Raw genomic sequence first — 20,600 nt, 5'->3', positions numbered from 1 at the left:
CGGATTCGATGGGCAGGATTCATGCAAAAATGGGAGGAACATTTTTATTATTTGAAGAACCAACATACTAGGAACTTGAAGGGTATATAAGAGAGATGCAGTCCTTTTGACCTGTGGAGTCTGGCTGTTTTTGAAAAGAGATCAACCCCAGCCTGCTGAGAGGCCTTCGGGAATTACTTCTTCTATAAAAGCAAGTAAGCATTTCCCTTCTCTAGGTTTAGCTATGGTAGATTCTGTACTCCTTGCTTTTCAAACTCTATTGTCTTTTCAGCTTCTGCTGATCTTCCTATAAAGGAGCCTGCAATATAATTTATTTTCTATTAAAGAATATGTGCCTTGTGCCTAGGAAGCTGTGAATGGCTGAAAGCCCTTCAGAGTTTAGGAAATGCATTCACCCTTCGCCCCTCGTTTCTGAATGAACCCCAAGTTTTTTTTATGGGTGGCTCTGGGGAATCAGTTGGAGGTTTCAGCCGAGTTCCCCCCCCTCATTTAATGATGCCTTCTTTGGGTTTACACTGGATTTTGGGTTGGGGTTGAGTGTAGTTAATAAATAGATTGGGGTATGTTTGTGTCAGGCAGGTATTTTATCGATAAGAAAGGAAAGCAATGGAATATGTATTAAAAAAGAAGAAGAAGGAAGCTCAGGGGTCTTGAGTGGTGTCAAGGGTGGGTGGTGGTTTTGTCTGGCTGAGGAGAAGAACATCTGGAAACCTGTACAGGTAGTCCTCGTCTTACAACAGTTCATTTAGTGGCCATTACAACGGCAATGAAAAACATGATTTATGACCGTTTTTCACACTCATGAGCTTTGAAGCCTCCCCATGATCAAAATTTAGACGCTTGGCAACCGGTTCGTACTTACGACCGTGGCTGCATCCCAAAGTCATGCGATCCCCTTTGGTGATCTCTTGACAAGCCAAGTCAATAGGGAAGCCAGATCCGCTTAACGACCAGGTTACTCACTTATCAACCGCAGTGATTCGCTTAAACGACTGCCGCAAGGAAGGTCGTAAACCCGGGGCTAAACTCACTTCACAAATGTCTCACTTAGCAACAGAAATTTTGGGCTCAGTTGTGGTTATAAGTCAAGGGCTACCTATAGTTAATAAGTAGCCTGCATCATGTTTGTGCCAATGATTTTATCGATAAGCAAGGAAGAGAAGAGAAGATGTATATAAAAGAAGAAGAAGAAATGCCCAGGGATCTAGAGCGATGTCAAGAGGAGGAGTTGGCTTTGTCTGATTGGGAAGAAGAACTTCTGGAAAGCTTCTCCCTCTCTTGATTGGCTTTCCATCTCCCCCTCCCCTCACACTTTGGACCCTGATCCTGGCAGAATTGGTGTTGCAATTATGAAAGGCACCAGTTCATTTCTGGGCCCAAAGTTTTTTTGAGGATGGTTTTGGGGAATCAACCGAAGAAGCAGCAGCCTTTTCTCTCCCGCCCCCCCCCCCGCCCCCGGCATTTGATGGTATCTTCTTTGGGTTTACACAGGAGTTTGGGTTCGAGTTGAGTGCAGTTAGTAAATAGATTTGGTTACGTTTGTGTCAGGCAGATCTTTTATTGATGAGAAAGGAAAGCAATGGAATATGTATCAAAAGAAAAGAAGAAGATTTTGGGATTTTGAGTGGTGTCAAGGATGTGTGTGTTTGTTTTGTCTGGCTAGGGAGGAGAACATCTGGAAAGCTTTCCCCTCTCCTGACTGGCTTTTCATAACACCCCTCCCCCCCCCCGATTTGGACACTCATCCAGGCATATTGGTGTTGCAGTGATGAAAGGCACCAGTTGTAACAGTATACAATTACAACTTGACCTTAACACACAATAGGGAGAACAGGTAGATAAAAGGCAACTTAGCCAGCAGTAGGAACTGTTGGAAGAAATCTCCTTCTGGGTTCTGCTCCAAGTGGGGAAACAGACACTGGAAACATGGAGACTGCTTGGGAAGATGGTTTAATGGTGGACAGGATCACATGGCTTGAGTTCCTGAACAGAAAAGGGGCAGATACAGTAAATCCTCAGGTTTTTATGCTCTCTCTGGCTTTGCATTTCTTGGGCCCTCAAAAGAGTATCCTGATTGGTTGTCAGACTCCCAGGGGGTGGAGGTCTTAGCTAGCCTTGCTGGCTGATGGTCACATGTGCTTCCCAGGTCACATGTGGTGAGTTTCGGTTGCTAGATGGGGCCCATTGTGTTAGTTTCTGTTGCTATTGTGTTGCAAATGTCCTTTGACAAAGGATTGGGTTTCTGCCTCTGGCCCATTAACAAAGGGTGGGGGGCAGGAAGGTGGGAGCTGCTTTGTCTGTAAAATATGCTTCTCCATTTCTCATCCAGGGAAATATAATATTCTGCCTTTTTCAGATTTCCTAAAATATTTCACTCTTCCAGGAAAGGGGTGGGTGCTAACTTCCTACAGAACGTAAATGGAACAAGATGCACAAGAGGACCCTCTCTAGTTCTTTGGCAAAAAGGGGAGGGAGAAGTGAAGTACTTTCAGATTTGCAAGACTAATTTCAGCTTTAGCGATACCAAGAGCATTTAGGTTTATAGATCACCACATGGAGCTTTATAGCTGTTTGTATCTCTTGGTGGTTTACAACGTAGAAGCATTATTTGCATATCGACCCCAACACTCTGGGTCTGTCAACCCTGAAGCTGGCCTGACTGAAGCCATTTTGGGACTTCAGTGCTGACACACTGCAGAAGAGGGATAAAAAGGGGGCAGGGAGTAGGGCTAGTTGGGGTGTTCTAGTCAAACCAAAATACTTTCTCTTGGGAACCAAGGACATTTCTGCAGGAGCTCAGAAGGAGGGGACCCTTTGGCTGCTGGCAGTCCTCTTCTTATTTTCCCTTCCACTTTCGCCAGCATCAGAGCCATTAGCAGAGAGCTGGGTCTTTTCATCATGTTTCCAAAGTAGGATAATTTGAACCTGGACCTTTGCGCCTCGTTGAGAATTCTGGGTTGATTCTTTTTATGATCCATTGGTTTGTTTTCTTGTTTGTCCACGGTTTTCAGGGGTCTTCTCCAATCACAAAGTGCCTGAAGTAGCTGAGAAACATCCCAATGTCTCTTTTCCTTTCCAGATAATCTGCACAGAACAAAGAGCAACTATGGGCAATCTAGCTCTAAAGGATGTTGTAAGGAAAGAATTTGAAGATTTGAAGAGCGATTTGAATCAAGGCAATATCCCCAAAGTGGCAGCAGAATACCAAAAACATTTAAACGAAATGCAAAGTCTTCCCCTTAATATCGCAGTTACTGGAGATGCCGGTGTTGGGAAATCCTCCTTTGTCAATGCCTTCCGAGGAGTAAGTGATGATGATGAGGAGGCAGCCGAGGTCGGGCCAGGAAAAGAAACCATGGAGCTAAAGGAATATCCTCACCCTTCTTTCCCTAATATAAAGATATGGGACCTTCCAGGGATCGGAACACATAAGGTTCAGGCAGGAAAATATCTGAAGAATGTCCAATTTGAAAGATATGATATCTTTATTATGGTTATTTCTGAACGTTTTACTGAAAACGATGCTATGCTGGCAAAGGAAATACAAAGAATGAAGAAGAAGTTTTACTATGTGTGCAGCAAAGTAGATGTCACTATCAACAATGAAATGAGGAAAAAGAATTTCAATCTGGAGGACACCTTGCTGACCTTGAGGAAATATTGTGAAGGTCGCTTGAAAGAGGCAGCTGGAATTTTCTCAAGTGTGTATCTGATATCCAACCGGGAGGTACACATGTATGATTTCCCTCTCCTGCAAGAGAGAATAGCTGCTGAACTTCCTGACCACAAGAAAGATATTTTAACACTATCTGTGCAGATTTTCTCAGAAAATGAATTGATGAGGAAAAAAGAGCTAATGAAATCCTATATAAAGAAGGTAGCATTGATATCTTGTGCTTGTGGAGCAGTGCCTGTCCCAGGTCTCTCTATGGCTTGTGACGTTGGAATTTTGGTAGATGCTCTGAGACGTTTCTGCAGGGTGTTTGGCTTAGATGACCGGTCTCTCCGTTTTCTGGCACTACAGACGGGAAAACAATTTGAAGAGCTGAGATCGGCTATCAAGAAAACCCCGTTAGCCAACGCAATCGATGCAGAATTGGTATTTTCTCTCTTGATGAAGTCATCTCTCTGGGTCGCTGTGTCGCTGGTGGAAATGGCTCTTGATATTATACCTCTTATTGGGTCTGTGTTTGGTGGAGCGAGTTCATACATTGTCACATACCATTTTCTGAACAGCTTTCTTGATGATGCTGTGGAAGACGCCCAAAATGTCCGTGCAAAACTTCTTCAGCAACCAAAATCCCAGGGAAAGTTTAAAGACACCTCCCAGAAACCCCTTCCAAGGAAGCAGTTAAGCATTTCATTCAAATGAAACAGATGGAGGAAAATAATAACGTTTCAATGCCTTATTAGGGAAACCTATTTTCCTGTTTTTAAGAATTCTCTGATTGAAATATATGCTTGATCATCCAAAGGGCAAAGAAGTACTCCATCTGCAGGTATCTCCATGGGAAGTCAGAAATTAAACATTTATCTATGTTGCTTGGGGGGTGGTTGATTTTATTTTACTGTTTTTTTCTCTTTTTCTTTCTTTTCTGTTTTATTTGTACCAATTCTAAAGAACAAAACAACAGAGAATTTGATATAAAGATGCATATTTCATAATCGTTTTTTAAAAATACCATGAAAACATCACAATGTACTCTGTTTGAGGTATCTCAGTAATGTTATAATCATCATTAATTGAAGTGAATCATTAATTATTATCTATCTATGCACAAATTGTTTTTGGAAATATATCTCTTCTTTAAATAAAAATAATTTTAAATAAACCTTTGAATGCAGATTTTGGTTAATCAAATTAAAGGGGGAATCACTAGAGAAGCTGCTAAAAACCACTGAATTCAACCGCAATTTATCCACTATAGCATTTCTCAACTCATTTACAAAGTGAAGAACAAATACTTGATGGGGCTGAGAACAAAGATGTCTGGAGGTCCCTTGGCCCAGAACAGGAGAGGGGAGGGCCCTCTCAAGGCAGTTGGGGCGGGGGGGGGATAACCTTGAATGATAAAGGTTCTTCTGAAGGCCATTTCTCAGGAATGCTGTGATGGGAGCCACCGATTGGATGGGGAAGGGGAGAGATTATTAAAGCAGAAGAGAAAGGAAGTTAAATGGGTGCAGGAGGGAGGGAGGGAGGGACGGACAGACGGAGGGAAGGAAGGTCCCATGAGGCTTGCAAGATCCAGGAACTAGACCAAGAAGAATCTCCAGCATTTTTGTGAAATCTGTTTTCTGGCCTGGCCAACTGGACGTGCCCAGCCCAAAATTGGCCAGGTTCAATGAAGGGTGAAGGGTGGGACAAACAGGTGACATCTCCTGTCTACCACAAAATACTTTCAGCAGTTCCAAGACGGTTCCGCACCCATTGGCATGCTTCAGGTGATCCTGAGAGCACAGATAAACCTCCAAGTGGCCTCAAGGGGTCTCAGAGAGCTATAGAGACCTTCAGAGTGCTAATAACCAGATGACTGCAAAGGATATCAATCCTTCCATTCCTCACCAATCAGTCAGAACTGAAGAAGCTTCAGGTAAACACCTTACAGGAAAACCAAGAAAGCCCAATTGCCTTTTGGGAAAAATACCTTTGGGACATTCTTTAGCTGACAGGTCTACAACGTGCCTGATTGGGTGGGATGGGTTGATGGAATGAGATGAAGATGGCTCCAATGGTAGCTTAGCCCCATGCCATATAGAGCTTGAAAGGTCTATAACATGAATGGCCCTAGAAGCAATTTCACACGGCTGCCATTGTGCCCTGTCTAGACTGGTAATCCTCTAACCAAAGCCTTTAAAGTAGGAGATGACCAGGCTGAGTCTGAGGAAGGGGTGGGCGAAACGGGTCATCAGTCTTGAGTCCCTTCATGTCCACAATAGATTTAAGTCCAGCCCACCTTTTGCTTTTTTGCTTTGCTTTTTAATTTATATACCTTGACTTCTGTTGAATCTTATCTACCACCAATTCGCTTTGACCTCTAGTAGTTCAGATCCTTGTAGAGAGCTTTAGCATGCAATCAACCAAAATATTTCTCTAAACCACCTAAACTCCTAATTTCCTGCACCTGGTAAAGCTAATGATATGGAGATGGGGCACAAACATACTCTTCCATGATACATTTAGGTTTAATTTAATCACCTATGGAGCGGAATGACCTCAGAAGGTGAGGTGGTCTTACTAGGGACTATAGGGAATGTTCAGGGAGTCATGACACAACTGAGAAGAATCACAATCTCTCTTTTCCTTTCCAGATAACCAGTGCAGAACAAAAAGCACTATGGGCAATATATTTCTAAAAGATGATATAAGGAGAGAATTTGAAGATTTAAAGAGTGATTTGAATCAAGGCAAAATCCCCAAAGAGGTAGCTGAATCCCAAGGATATCTAAATGAGATACAAAACCTGCCACTCAATATTGCAGTTGTTGGAAAGGCAGGTGCTGGTAAATCCTCCTTCATTAATGCTTTCTGGGGGATAAACGATGATGATGATGATGATGATGAAGCAGCCGAGGTCTGGAGAGTAGAGGAAACCAAAGTGCCAAAGGCACATCCCCACCCCTCTTTTCCCAACATAACGATACGGGAGCTACCAGAGATCAGAGAGCGTAATTCTAAGGCAGCTGAATATTTCCAGAAGGTCCAGTTTGAAAGATATGATGTCTTTATTATGGTTGTCACCGACCGCTTTACTGAAAATGATGCTTTCCTGGCAAAGGAAATACAAAGAATGAGAAAGAAGTTTTACTATGTACGTAGCAAAATAGATATCAGTATCGAAAGTGAAACGAGGAAAAGGAATTTCAACATGGAGAAAACCCTGGAGACCATCAGGAATTATTGTGAAGATAATTTGAGAGAGTCAGCTGAGCTCTCCGAGAGAGTATTTCTGGTATCCAACCTGCATCCACAAATGTATGAATTCCCTCGCCTGCGAGAGAAAATGGCCGCCGAACTTCCTGATTACAAGAAGCACATTTTAACCTTGGCTGTGCAGGTTTTGTCAGAGAAGAATTTGAGGAAGAAAAAGAGTGAAATGGAACCATGTATAAAGTATTTAGCGTTGGTATCTTGCATTTATGGAGCAGTTCCTGTTGTGGGTCTCTCTCTACCTTGTGATATAGGAATCTTGATGGTTGCATTGACATGTTTCTGGAAGGTGTTTGCCTTAGACCAGAGCTCCCTCCGGTTTCTGGCACTTCAGATGGGAAAAGGGTTTGAAGAGCTAAAATTGGGCATCCAGGAACGGCCATTAGTCAGTACAGTCAATGCACAGCTGGTACTTTTTCTCCTGATGAAGTCTGCTCTCTGGGTAATGCCATCGTCTGTGAAATATCTGTGGATGGCGTTTGGTGGAGTGAGTTCATTTGCTTTTACATATTATTTTCTGAACAAATTTCTTGACAATGCAGTGGAGGACGCCCGAAAAGTTCGAGCAAAGTTTCTTAAATGATCAAAATCCCAGTGAAAGATCCAAGGAGACATCCAGCCCCCTTTGAAGGAGAGCATTTCTTCCAAATGAGAAAGGGGGGAAGAAAATAATAATATATTTCAGTGTCTAGTTAGAATCCTTTTCTCCAATCACCTATTTTCCTGCTTGTTTGTCCTGCTTCTCCAACTGAAGTATGTGCTTGATTTCTCTAAGAGGAAATAAGTATCATCTGTCAATGGATGTTTTTAGGGGAAGTCATAAATTAAATGTTTCTCTCTATTATTTGGGGCGATTGTTTTCTTTTCCTGTTTTATTTTAACAATTATAAATAAAATGGTTATTTTGCTCTTAAGCTCAAAAATTCATTAATTGTCTTTAAAATATCATTAAAATACTCAATGAATTCTGCCTGTGATATTGTATTCTTCTTCATTATTATTATTATTATTATTATTATTATTATTATTATTATTATTATTAGGCCTTTCCAGAATTCCTCGGCCAGCATGCTGGTTGTTGAAGTCCACACACGCTGGCTGAGGAATTCTGGGAATTGGAGTCTACGTCTTCAAGTTGCCAAGGTTGAAAAACACTTTCCTGGTCACCCAAAATTCTGGCTTTATTCAATTTAAATGAAGTGGTCTGAAGAACGGAAGAAGACACATCATAACAAAAAACAGGTTTGGGTTAAAAGTGAAAAAAAAAATGGGACCAGGTGCCCTTGATAGGAACGGAAGGGATGTGTAGAAGGATGACTTGCAAGGACAGAGTTTACCTTTCCTTGGTCTCACTGCTGGCTACACAACTTTGGCACATAGGAAATTGCAGAGGAAAAAAGGCAAATCCCCTTCAAATGGCTTCCAGTTCGGCATGTGGGCTTTGCAGGCATAAAGTATAACAGAAGTCAGAGCAGGGAGTCTGAGTAATGGTGGGTCTTCTATGTTTTGGCAGGAAGTGTTCATGGAGTGAAAGACCCTGGAGGGGATGTGGGCCAGAGGAGCAGCAGCTGGAGGGGCTGGGGACCAGATTATCCACACTCAGAGGCAACGTAGAAACCAAATACTCACCCCAGAGACTAAAAGAAGATTTCAATTGGGTGGCTGGACTTTCTAAACCTGCCTATAGCAGGGAGGGAGGGAGGAACTCTCTCTCTCTCTCTCTCTCTCATACACACACACACACACACACACACACACACACAGAGAGAGAGAGAGAGAGAGAGAGAGAGAGAGAGAGAGAGAGAGGGAGGGAGATCCGATCCAAGAGGAGCAGCAGCTGGAGGGGCCGGGGACCAAACCATCCACATAGGCAATGTAGAAACCAAACACTCACCCTAGAAGCTGAAGGAAGATTTCAATTTGGGTTTATTTTTCTACAGCTGCAGGGTTGGTCTCTGTCCTCTAAGCATGCCCAGAGTTCCAGTCCTTTAATGGTATTTCAATCATTTAGAAATCTTAACGATAATAGCTCAAGCATCGAGATTTTTGTAGAAAGCTTCTACTCCAGCCCAGTGGGAGGAAAACACTCACATCCCACTTAAAAGTGACATCGTGATTTACCTATTTTGCTAGGAAGCTCTAGTTGGGTCTCCCATTCAGGATTGCCTGAGGGGAGCTTTAGGACTCATTGACACAAACGCAGAGGCACATGAACCGACAGGTTAAATTCATGCTATTTTAATGTTCTCTATGTATTGCTGGCCGGGAGGCTGTTTGGTGACTGGAACCCGGTGCGAAGAAGCCAATCTTCTCACAGGGTCAAGGAAACTGTTTTTGTTTCTGTACACCAGTGAAAGAGGACACCTCTGAGTTTCACACCTGAGAAGCGTACCAGGAATCTGGCTCAGATATTTTTTAATGCAATTTTAGTCCTGGAAACAAAAGGGAGGAGGTTGATGATTGGTTACAGAGTTACATAACAAGACACACATGCGCAAATTGCAAAGCCATCCCACCGTTCTCCATTTATTACCCTGTTTCCCCTAAAATACGACATCCTCTGATAATAACCCCAATCGGGCTTTTGAGCGCATGCGCTAAAATAAGCCCCCCCCGAAAATAAGCCCTCCCCGAAATTATTTAAATGCATGCACAGCCTGTCCCCGCCATTTCCTCTGGTTTCCTCCATGTGCCCCCAAATAATAAGACCTCCCCGGAAATAAGGCCAAGTGTTTATTTCGGGGTTCAAAAAAATATAAGACAGGGTCTTATTTTCAGGGAAACACGGTATTTATTTCTCCTCCATTATCATATTATTTGACTACCTCTGGGTGTGCTTTACAGTAAGTTATTTATTTTTTTTAATTTGATTTATATGCCGCCCTTCTCCGGAGACTCAGGGCGGCTTACAATGCGTTAAGCAATAGCCTTCATACTTTTGTATATTTATACAAAGTCAGCTTATTGCCCCCACAAACTGGGTCCTCATTTAACCTACTTTAGAAAGGATGGAAGGCTGAGTCAACCTTGAGCCTGGTAAGATTCGAACCTGCAGAAATTGCAGGCAGCTGTGTTAATAACAGGGTGCATTAAACCACTGTACTACCAAGGCTCTTGATAAACATTGCTCCCGTCCTGACCCTTATCTGGATATTGCTAAACTTCATTTAAGCTAAATATCAGATCATCTCCCTTAATACTTCATTAAGGGCTACTTTTAACTTTTAAAAGCATTTTTTCGGCCGAAGAGGTTGTAGAAAAAGTGCTTTTAAAAATTAAAAAAAAATCCTCTGATAATTGTGCGGCTCAGCTGGGCATGGGAGGGGGCAGGGATTTTTGCTACCGGTTCTCCGAATAACACGCAGCCATCGCTACCGGATTGAGCAATCTGGTCCGAACTGGGAGCATTTCACCCCTGCCTCACATGGAGAGTCAACAGCTCCCAGTTCTGGAGATGGCTGATGAGGAAGAGGAGGACCCAGCTGGGCCCAGTGCCTGATGCACGGATATGCAGAAGGTGGAGGAGAGGAGAGCAGTGGAAATCCATGGGATGGACCTTGAGATGGAAGAACCACTGCTGCTAGCAAAGCCCCATCCTAGGTCTGGGGATAAAAGGCATGGGATGGAGATGAATAGATGTGGCAGACAACTATTCATCTCCCCTGCCTCATTAGCCTGAGGTGAAAGAGAAACTTTTTGCCGGGGCTGCTGGCGCTCCTAAGAAAGAAATCATTGCTTCAACTACAGAGAGTTTGTCGTGTTTGGGGAGCTGGGTCAGAACAAATTCATCGCTTAAAAAAGCCACTGATTATTTCTTCATAAGCCAGTAAAAACTAGGAGAATTTCCACTTGGCCTACAGTAACAGAGTTGGAAGGGACCTTGGAGGTCATCTAGTCCGAACCCTGGCTCACGCAGGAAACCTGTACTAGGGGTTCGAACCGTACGAAGAAGAACTGGGTTTAGCCTTAAAAGCAGTTTTCTGGCATGGCTTCATTGCAAGTCTCCTATGGAGTCGGTACAAGGAAGAAATCTGTGGACACAAGAGAAATGCACAAAGATGGTTGACTGTTAAGAAATGAAAGTGTAAATTGTGGACTGCTTGTTACTTAAAGGAGAAACTTTGACTCTTGCTTTCTCAATTGGATTATCTTGAAGGAAAACTATAAAAGTTTGATTTTAGATGTATTTATTTCGTTTTTGGACTACCTATGGATAGTTGGAAAGAAAGAATTAACTTGTCAATTAAAATTGTTGATTAAAGGTGAGGCAACAAAAGGAAAGGGCGTAGAAATGGAAGAGGACATGACAATATCATATAGGGAACAAAAAAGAACTAAATCCTTTAGTTTTTATAACTTTGAATTGAAAAGAAAAAAAATTGGGTAACAAGACGAAAAATACTATAGTCTGATTAAAATGGATGTAAATGTTTTTTATGTAATTGATGTCTAAATAATGTAAGGAGGAGATTTCCTCTTTCTTCTTTTACTCTCTTTTTTACTTTTTCTTTTTCTCTTTTTTCATTTACCTTATTACTCTTTTATTTTATTCCTCTCTTCCCTTTTTCTGTTTTTCTGTGGAATTCCTTTTTTAATCCTTTTTGCCATACCTTTATTTTTTTATTTTATTGTATTTTTTTTAAAATTTTTATTTTTTTCTTCTCCCTTTCTCTTTTCTTTTTTACTTTTCATTACTGTCATCAAGAGAAGTGATTTTTAAGGTGGGAAAAATGTGATTTTAGAAAAACTATAAGAAACATGAAGAGTATGAATGAATTTTTGATTATTAATAAGAATTGCTGATAGATTTAATGATTACAGAAACTTGCTTCTTTAAAAGGGTTTAAAATATTGTTCTTTACAGAAAATAAGAAAATGTGAATGAAGCCTTTACTAACAAGAATTGTTTATAGATTTTATGATTATTTTTAAAGCGAGAAATGCTATTATAGAAAAACTACAAGAAATGTGAAGACTATAAAAGAACCTTTTAAGTATTAATAAGAGCTTTAATGGTTTTTTTAAAAAGTAAATAAGAGAATGGGAATGAATTTTTGAATATTAATAAGACTTGTTTATAGATCTTACAATTATGGTAAATTGATTTTGGAGAAATTTAAAGAAAATCAATAGTTTAGGAGAGAGTAGGAGAGAAGATATATATTAAAAGGCATTATTATTTTAAATTGGTAACTTAAAACAAAATGCTATGAATCAAGTTAATAAAATGGAAATTAGGACTAAATTGTGAATTAGTTAAGTATAAGGTTAGGAGTGGAGGAAAATATCCCTGGAAAACAGCTAACCAAGCTGTGAACCAGCTAAAAATAAACTCAGGAGGACTGGAGGAGATAATGCTGGAGAACAGTTAGAGCCAAACTGTGAACCAGTTAAATATAAGGTGAGGAGTGGTGGAAAGCATCCCTGGAGAACAGCTAATCAAGCTGTGAACCAGCCAAAAATAAACTTAGGAGGAGTAGAGGAGCTGGGAAGCAGTTAAAGCTAAACTGTGAATCAGCTAAATATAAGTTAGGAGTGGAGGGAAGCATCCCTGGAAAACAGCTGATTAAGCCCTTATCCAGCTAAAAATAAAACTAGGAGGAGAAAATGTTGGAGAGCAGTTAAAATTAACTGTGATCCAGCCAATAAATAAGGTTAGGAGTGGAGGAAAGCATCTCTGGAAATCAGCTAACCAAGCTGTAAAAAAGGAGTAAAATATTCTATGTTGATCTTTACATGCAATTTAGAAGAATTACTGACTTAATTTGGGTCTTTGAAGTAAGGAAAATATATGAAATACTGATTGTTAAAATGGTAAATGAATATTATAAAAAGCTGTTTAGATTTGGAATTTAAGATTTAGGGTGATACTGTATATAATAGAATGTTAAATGTCGGAACAAAATGTTAGATTGAATGATAAAAATTGGGTTTAGATTTGTTTTTTCTTTTTCTTCTTTTTAGCTTTTTTTCTTTCCTTTTTAAGATATTAATGGATGAAATTTGGAATTTATACTTATTTTATACCGGACCAAACTTTTGTTCTAAAAAGATATGTTTTTATGTTTTTATGTTTAAAAATGAATAAAAAATTTTCAAAAAAAAAAAAGAAAGAAAGAAAGAAAGAAATGCACAAAGAGTTTCCAGGAAAGAGAAGAATAAATTTTGGCAGGCAAACTCCAGGTGGTTCGGGCATTAAAAAGAGGAGAAAATATGAGCCTTTGTCTAGTGACAGCCAAGTGAATCACAAAAGAACTGTAAACTTTCCTAAACTGTGCTGTAAATGTGATAAAAAAAGAAACAGCGGGGTTTGGAAAAATCTTACTTCCCTTAGTATTTAGCTAGAATTCTGCTACTATATATAGCCACCTAGTTGCTTTGTCATTGCATACAATAATTGGTCCTTTGGAGATCTTTGCAAATAGGTTGGGTCCTAAGCTCCTACAATCGGAATCGTCCCTTTAATTCAATTGCTCCTTGTTGCGCACATCCTCCCTGGCATGCAGTAAGCAGCGAGCAACCCACGGTGGCCATTGGCCCAGCAGAAAACAGACCTTGCCTTAAACGTACTCCACCCAGTTCCTTAACTGATTGCGGACAGAACGTGTTAGATCAGGCGCAGGAAAAGAAGACGCGACCAGCGTGGTCCATTCAGTACTTTATTGAATGCAGGATTAGACTGGCGGCTGCGCTGCCGGAGCTCTCCTTTTAAGCGCTCCCGGCAAGTCGCACCGCCCAGAGACAGTATTTCGAATTTCCCGGCGGAGGATTAGCCAATCCCCAGCGGCTGTCCTTATAAGGACATAACGGAACGGCTTGGCTGAAGAAAGCAGACGGTTCTCCTTTCGGCTTCTGGTTTCTGGAACTGACGGAGAGGATTTCAGGTAGGAATTGCTTTCAATCTGGGAGATAGCCCGTCTTTCCACTGGGCAAGTCCTGGCTGGGCTTACTTCCAAGCATGCCAAGGCTTCGCCTGGGGGGGACCATCGCTTTTCTTTTTGACTTTTTATTTCTGGTGAGGTCTGCGGCAAGTGGTCCCAGCTCCATTTGCTGCCAAAATTATGAAACTAAAGCTTCTCTCTCTCTCCCCAGCCAGATGTCTGTCTGTCTCTTTCTGTTGAATTTATCTCTCCCTCTCTCCCTCCCTCCCTCTCTCCCTCCCACTAATCTTTCTCTCTATCTAATCTGTCTCTCTTACTCCCTCATTCCCTCCCTCTCTCACACCCTCTCCTATTTAATCCTTCCTTCCTTCCTTCCTTCCTTCCTTCCTTCCTTCCTTCCTTCCTTCCTCCCTCCCTCCCTCCCTCCCTCCCTCCCTCCCTCCCTCCCTTCCTTCCTTTCTTCCTTCCTTCCTTCCTTGGGTGAAAGGCACCCAAATGTTTTGGGCAAACTCTTGAGTGACCAGAGTCCCAGGGAAAAATCCAAGGCACCCCCTCTCCCCTTCAAGGAAGCAGTCAAGTATTCCAGGCAAAAAGAACAGGGAGAAGAAAAAAATATGACTCAGTGTCTTCTTAAAACTATCTATTTTCTTGCTTGTTTTAATAATTTAATAAGAAGCCTCTTTTCTCCCCTCCTGTCTCTCAGGCTTGCCCCACAGGAGCCCCTCCTCTCCCGTCGTCTCTCTCAGTCTTGCCCCATAGAAGCCCCTCCTATGCTCTCTCCTTCTCTCCCTCAGGCTTGCCCCACAGAAGCCGCTCCTCTCCTCTCCCCTTCCCTCCCTCAGTTTTTTCTACAACCTCTTCGACTGAAGAGGTTCATCAGACGCATTTGCTTTTAAAAGGAAAAAAAAAGCCTCTGATGATCAGGCAACTCAACTGGGATCGTCAGAGCCTTTTAAAAGCAAAATGGTATAAGCTCTCCTGCTTGAGCAGGGGGTTGGACTAGAAGACCTCCAAGGTCCCTCCCAGCTCTTTTCTGATTGAGTGATTGATTGAGTCTCTCTGGTACTCCTTGCCTTGGGAGGGTGAGAATATCTCTTCCTCCAAGGGTGGATGACTCAATCTGGATTAATCAACAGCATTGGGTGTGGAAGGGCCTCTCCTCTTTCCACCCCAGAGTGAACTGTGTCAAGTTGGACACAGTAGAAACCGGAGTTGGCATAAATCGTGTTTAATTTGATTACCCCCCCCCCGCCCTTTCATATAACCTTCCTTTGATTTTCTTGGCTACCATTCTTGTATGTGATTACCCCACAAAGGAATAATGAGGTTTTTCATCTGCAGGACTTTCCTTTCATTTTGAACATTTCAAAATGCTTTCTTTGAGCTCGTTGGATGAAATTCTTCTGCTCGTAATTGAGGTGCTACAGTCAAGGAACTTGTTCTACTGCCCTCTTTCCCTCTTTCCTGGATAGCTCTGGATAGATGGCAATGGGTTCTCTGGGTGCGAGACTCTGACAGGCAAGACTGCATGCGATGGGAAATGAGAGGAACGTTTGATTATTTGCAAGAAGTGCCCACTTAAAAGACTGTATATAAATAGGATCCAGTCCTCTCTGAGGAATCTGGAACAGAGGTGGTATTCAGCCAGTTTGTCCCGGTTCGTCCGAACTGGTAGTGGAAATCATGGGTGGGCCTGCCCACCCTTCCCGGCTCTATGCCATCCTATTGAGGCAAGTTTTTAGGCAGGGCACATGCGCAGAAGGCTGGGTACATGTGTGGAACACAAGCCCGTGTGTGAACTGCGCGTGTGCGTGCACGAAGTAAGCGTGTGCATATGGGGCGAACCGGTAGTAACAAAATGTGAAACCCACTGCTGGTCTGGAGACTTTGGTCAGCGATCAACCACAGCTTGCCTTGATCCCTCTGAGAACGACTCCTGATAGAAAAATAAGCATTTATATGCTCCAACCTGCCTGGCTGGGGAATTTTATGTGTGGAAGAGTCCACCCACCTGAAAAGTTGCCAAGTTTGAAAATTACTGTTTGTTTTACAGCGTCTGCTACAGTATTTGCAAAGAACCGAAACTGACGGCCATCCAAAGGTAGCTTCTTTTTCCTGGAAATCAGGTGCTTTTAATGTTGGCACCCGTAGGAAACTCGGATTTGGGTAGGCAGGATTTCAGTCATGAAAAATGGGCGGAACATTTTTACTATTTGAAGAAACAATGCACAAGGAACTTGAAGGGTATATAAGAGAGATGTCGTTCTTTTGACTCGAGAAGTCTGGCAATTTTTGAAAAGAAATCAACCCCAGCCTGCGTAGGGACCTTTGAGAATTACTCATTTGATAAAAGCAAGTAAGCATTTGGGTATATCCTTCCCCTCTCTGGGTTTAGCTATGGTAGATTCTGTACTCTTTGCTTTAAAATTCTATTCTCTCTTTAGTTTTTGCTCCTTTCCTATAAAGGAGCCTTCAATATAATTTCTTTTCTACTGCGGAATGTGTACACTGTTTCTAGGAATCATCGAACTGCTGAAAAACCTTGAAGATTAAGGAAATCCATGCAGCCTTGACTCCTCATTTCTGGACCCAAAGATTTTTGTGGGTGGTTCTGGGGAATCAGCCAGAGAAGTAGAGCCTTTTCTCTCTCACCACCCTGCATTTGATGGTATCTTCTTTGGGTTTACACTGGATTTTGGGTTGGAGTCGACTGCAGTTAGTAAATAGAATAGAATAGAATAGAATAGAATAGAATAGAATAGAATAGAATAGAATAGAATAGAATAGAATAGAATAGAATAGAATAGAATAGAATAGAACAGAACAGATTTTTTTATTGGCCAAGTGTGATTGGACACACAAGGAATTTGTCTTGGTGCATATGCTCTCAGTGTACATAAAAGAAAAGATATGATTCATCAAGAATCATAAGGTACAACACTTAATGATAGTCATAGGATACAAATAAGCAATCAGGAAACAATATCAATATAAATCGTAAGGATACAAGCAACAAAATTACAGTCATACAAATAGATTGGGTTATGTTTGTGTCAGGCAGATATTTTATCAATAAGAAAGGAAAGCAATGGAATATGTAGTAGTAGTAGTAGTAGTAGTAGTAGTAGTAGTAGTAGAAGAAGAAGAAGAAGAAGAGGAGGAGGAGGAGGAGGAGGAGGAGGAGGAGGAGGAGGAGGAGGAGGAGCTCAGGGGTTTTGAGTGGTGTCAAGGGTGTGTGTGTTTGTTTTGTCTGGCTAAGGAGGAGAACATCTGGAAAGCTTTCCCCTCTCCTGACTGGCTTTTCATAACACCCCTCCCCCCCCCCGATTTGGAAACTCATCCAGGCACATTGGTGTTGCAGTTATGAAAGGCACCAGTTGTAATAGTATACAATTACAACTTGACCTTAACACACAATAGGAAGGACAGACAGATAAAAGGCAACTTAGCCAGCAGTAGGAATGTAAACGGAACAAGAGGCACAAGAGGGACCCTCTCTAGTTCTTTTGGCAAAAAGGGGAGGGAGAAGTGAAGTACTTTCAGATTTGCAAGACTGAGTTCAGCTTTAGCGATAGCAAGAGCATTTAGGCTTATAGATCACCTCATGGAGCTTCATAGCTGTTTGTATCTCTTGGTGGTTTACAACGTAGAAGCATTATTTGCATATCGACCCCAACACTCTGGATCTGTCAATCCTGAAGCTCGTCTGACTGAGGCCATTTTGGGACTTCAGTGCTGACACACTGCAGACGAGGGATAGGAAGTGGGGAGTAGGGCAAGTTGGGGTGTTCTAGTCAAAACAAAATACTTTCTCTTGGGAACCAAGGACATTCCTGCAGGTGCTCAGAAGAAGAGGACTGGAGCCACCTAGCAAGTGGACAGTAATCTGATTGGACCATGTGACTGGTTATTTTGAGAAAGTGATGAACTTTTAATTAGGTGAAAACTGCGGGAATACTCAGAGTCGGTTTGCAGCAGCCTGTGCCAATACGACATATCCAATAAACCTATTCTTTGAGGAATTTACCTGCCTCAGAGTTTTGTTTCCTTTGGATATATTACTTGGAACCCTGACAGGGTCCTCATTTTACCGATCTTGGAAGGATGGAAGGATGAGTCAACGTTGAACCCAGTCAGGATTGAACTCTAGGCTGTGGGCAGAATTTGCCTGCAATGCTGCACTTTAACCACTGTGACACCAGGGCGCAGTGGTTAAATTTAGGACCTTTAGGATTTAGATCAGATAGGAAACATGATCAGATGGCTTATGCTACTTTACAATAAGGTTACATTAACATAATCTTGCAAGTCTGAAAGTACTTCATAGAGGCAAAGAACAGCAGAAAGAAACTTAAACGGATTCTTCCTTAACTGTCTTGGGTGCAAGAGGGAGGGAGGGATTGAAATCAACACCAGGCTTCCAAGATTTGGTAAGTAAAGATGTGTAGACATGAAGGACACGCAGAGAGATATGAAATTCTTCATTTTCCTTTCCTTTCCAAAGTCACCCTCCCTCTCCAGTAAACTGATTTTATGCCATCAAATAATTTTCAGACCCTAGTACATAAATTTTCTTCAAGACCTTCTATCCCTAATCTGTTCTTTCACGAGTCCTAATGCTGCACTTAGTTCCACCGTAATTGAATTCACCCTTTGGCTGCTGGCAGTCCTCTTCTTATCTTCCCTTCCACTTTCGCAAGCATCAGAGCCATTAGCAGAGAGTTGGGTCTTTTCATCATGTTTCCAAAGTAGGATAATTTGAACCTGGACCTTTGCACCTTGTTGAGAATTCTGGGTTGATTCTTTTTATGATCCATTGGTTTGTTTTCTTGGTTGTCCAAAGTATTCTCAAGGGTCTTCTCCAACCACAAATTCAAAGTGCCCGAAGTAGCTGAGAAACATCCCAATGTCTCTTTTCTTTCCAGATAATCTGCACAGAACAAAGAGCAACTATGGGCAATCTAGTTCTAAAGGATTTTGTAAGGAAAGAATTTGAAGATTTAAAGAGCGATTTGAATAAAGGCAACGTCCCCAAAGTGGCAGCAGAATACCAAAAACATTTAAAGAAAATACAAAATCTGCCCCTTAATATCGCACTTACTGGAGATGCAGGTGTTGGGAAATCCTCCTTTGTCAATGCCTTCCGAGGAGTAAGTGATGATGATGAGGAGGCAGCCGAGGTCGGGCCAGGAAAAGAAACCTTAGTGATAAAGGCATATCCTCACCCTTCTTTCCCAAATATAAAAATATGGGACCTTCCAGGGATCGGAACATATAAGGTTAAGGCAGCGAAATATCTGAAGAATGTCCAATTTGAAAGATACGATGTCTTTATTATGGTTATTTCTGATCGTTTTACTGAAAACAATATTATGCTGGCAAAGGAAATACAAAGAATGAAGAAGAAGTTTTACTATGTGTGTAGCAAAATAGATGTCACTATCAACAATGAAAAGTGGAAAAAGAATTTCAATGTGGAGGACACCTTGGCATCCATGAGGCAATATTGTGAAGATAGCTTGAAAGAGGCAGCTGGGATTTCCTCAAGTGTGTTTCTGGTATCCAGTCGGGAGGTACACATGTATGATTTCCCTCTTCTGCAAGAGAGAATAGCTGCTGAACTTCCTGACCACAAGAAAGATATTTTAACACTATCTGTGCAGATTTTCTCAGAAAATGAATTGATGAGGAAAAAAGAGGTAATGAAATCCTATATAAAGAAGGTAGCGTTGATATCTTGTGCTTTTGGAGCAGTGCCTGTCCCAGGTCTCTCTATTGCTTGTGACATTGGAATTTTGGTAGATGCTCTGAGATGTTTCTGCAGGGTGTTTGGCTTAGATGACCGGTCTCTCCGTTTTCTGGCACTACAGATGGGAAAAGAATTTGAAGAGCTGAGGTCGGCTATCAAGAAAACCCCATTAGCCAACGCAGTGGATGCAGAATTGGTATTTTCTCTCTTGATGAAGTCATCTCTCTGGGTCGCTGTGTCGCTGGTGGAAATGGCTCTTGATTTCATACCTCTTATCGGGTCTGTGTTTGGTGGAGCGAGTTCATACCTTGTCACGTATCATTTTCTGAACAGCTTTCTTGACGATGCTGTGGAAGACGCCCAAAATATTCGTGCAAAACTTCTTCAGCAACCAGAATCCCAGGGGAAGTTTAAAGACACCTCCCAAAACCTCCTTTGAAGGAAACAGTCAAGCATTTCATCCAAATGAAACAGATGGAGAAAAATAATAATGTTTCAATGCCTTTTTTAGGAGAACAAATTTTCTTGTGTTTAAGAATTCTCTGATTGAAATATGTGCTTGATCATCCAAAGGGCAAAGGAATACCCCTATCTGCAGGTATCTTCATGGGAACTCAAAAATTAAATATTTATCTTTATTGTTTGGGGGTGGTTGATTTTTCTCTTTTTCTTTCTTTTCTGTTCTATTTGTAACAATTCTAAATAACAAAACAATAGAGAATTTGATGAGAATTTGAAGCTGCATATTTCATAGCGGTTTTTGAAAAATATCATAAAAAACAATATAACAATCTGCTCAAGATGTCTCATTAATATTTTGGAGCCTTTGTTTCTTTGTTTATTAAATTCATTTGCCATCTATCTCATTTCAAGATGACTCTGAGTGTTCGGGTTTTTTTAAAATTTTATTTTATTTTATTGAAAAGACAGTGCCACGTCAGGATAACTATGCAAATAAAGCAAAGCCAGAGAGAGATCAATGGTAAATCATAACATACATGCTAATAACTATAACTGTACTATGTTAACTGTAATTGCAACA

General features: G+C 41.4%; 2 protein-coding genes and 1 pseudogene across 4 annotated transcripts; all 3 read left to right on the top strand.

The window, feature by feature from the left end:
- Positions 1-104: 104 nt before the first annotated feature.
- Positions 105-4,832, top strand: LOC148112371 (interferon-inducible GTPase 5-like; annotated as a pseudogene). Its single transcript, XR_015729424.1, has 2 exons — positions 105-194; positions 3,080-4,832. The product of XR_015729424.1 is annotated as an interferon-inducible GTPase 5-like (transcript).
- On the top strand, positions 133-7,842 carry LOC148112370 (interferon-gamma-inducible GTPase 10-like). Its single transcript, XM_087876061.1, has 2 exons — positions 133-194; positions 6,310-7,842. Exon 2 carries the CDS (start codon positions 6,336-6,338, stop codon positions 7,509-7,511), a length of 1,176 nt encoding a protein of 391 aa, XP_087732187.1. The 5' UTR covers positions 133-194; positions 6,310-6,335; the 3' UTR covers positions 7,512-7,842.
- A 5,518-nt stretch (positions 7,843-13,360) lies between these two features.
- On the top strand, positions 13,361-20,435 carry LOC117675892 (interferon-inducible GTPase 5-like). Of its 2 annotated transcripts, none has more exons than XM_087876379.1 (2): positions 13,361-13,812; positions 18,735-20,435. In XM_087876379.1, the coding sequence occupies exon 2, from the start codon at positions 18,762-18,764 to the stop codon at positions 19,995-19,997; it is 1,236 nt and encodes a 411-aa protein (XP_087732505.1). In that variant the 5' UTR covers positions 13,361-13,812; positions 18,735-18,761; the 3' UTR covers positions 19,998-20,435. The 2 variants fall into 2 exon arrangements, with proteins under 2 accessions (XP_087732505.1, XP_034290844.3); XM_034434953.3 differs by lacking the exon at positions 13,361-13,812 and adding an exon at positions 15,634-16,165.
- The last annotated feature ends 165 nt before the right edge of the window (positions 20,436-20,600 follow it).

Source organism: Pantherophis guttatus, chromosome 10 (genome assembly GCF_059756535.1).
Source record: "Pantherophis guttatus breed Tessera chromosome 10, ASM5975653v1, whole genome shotgun sequence".
NCBI classification, from domain to species: Eukaryota; Metazoa; Chordata; class Lepidosauria; order Squamata; family Colubridae; genus Pantherophis; species Pantherophis guttatus.
The sequence above is the reverse complement of the archived record's forward strand: the minus strand, read 5'-3'. Positions and strand labels throughout refer to the sequence as shown.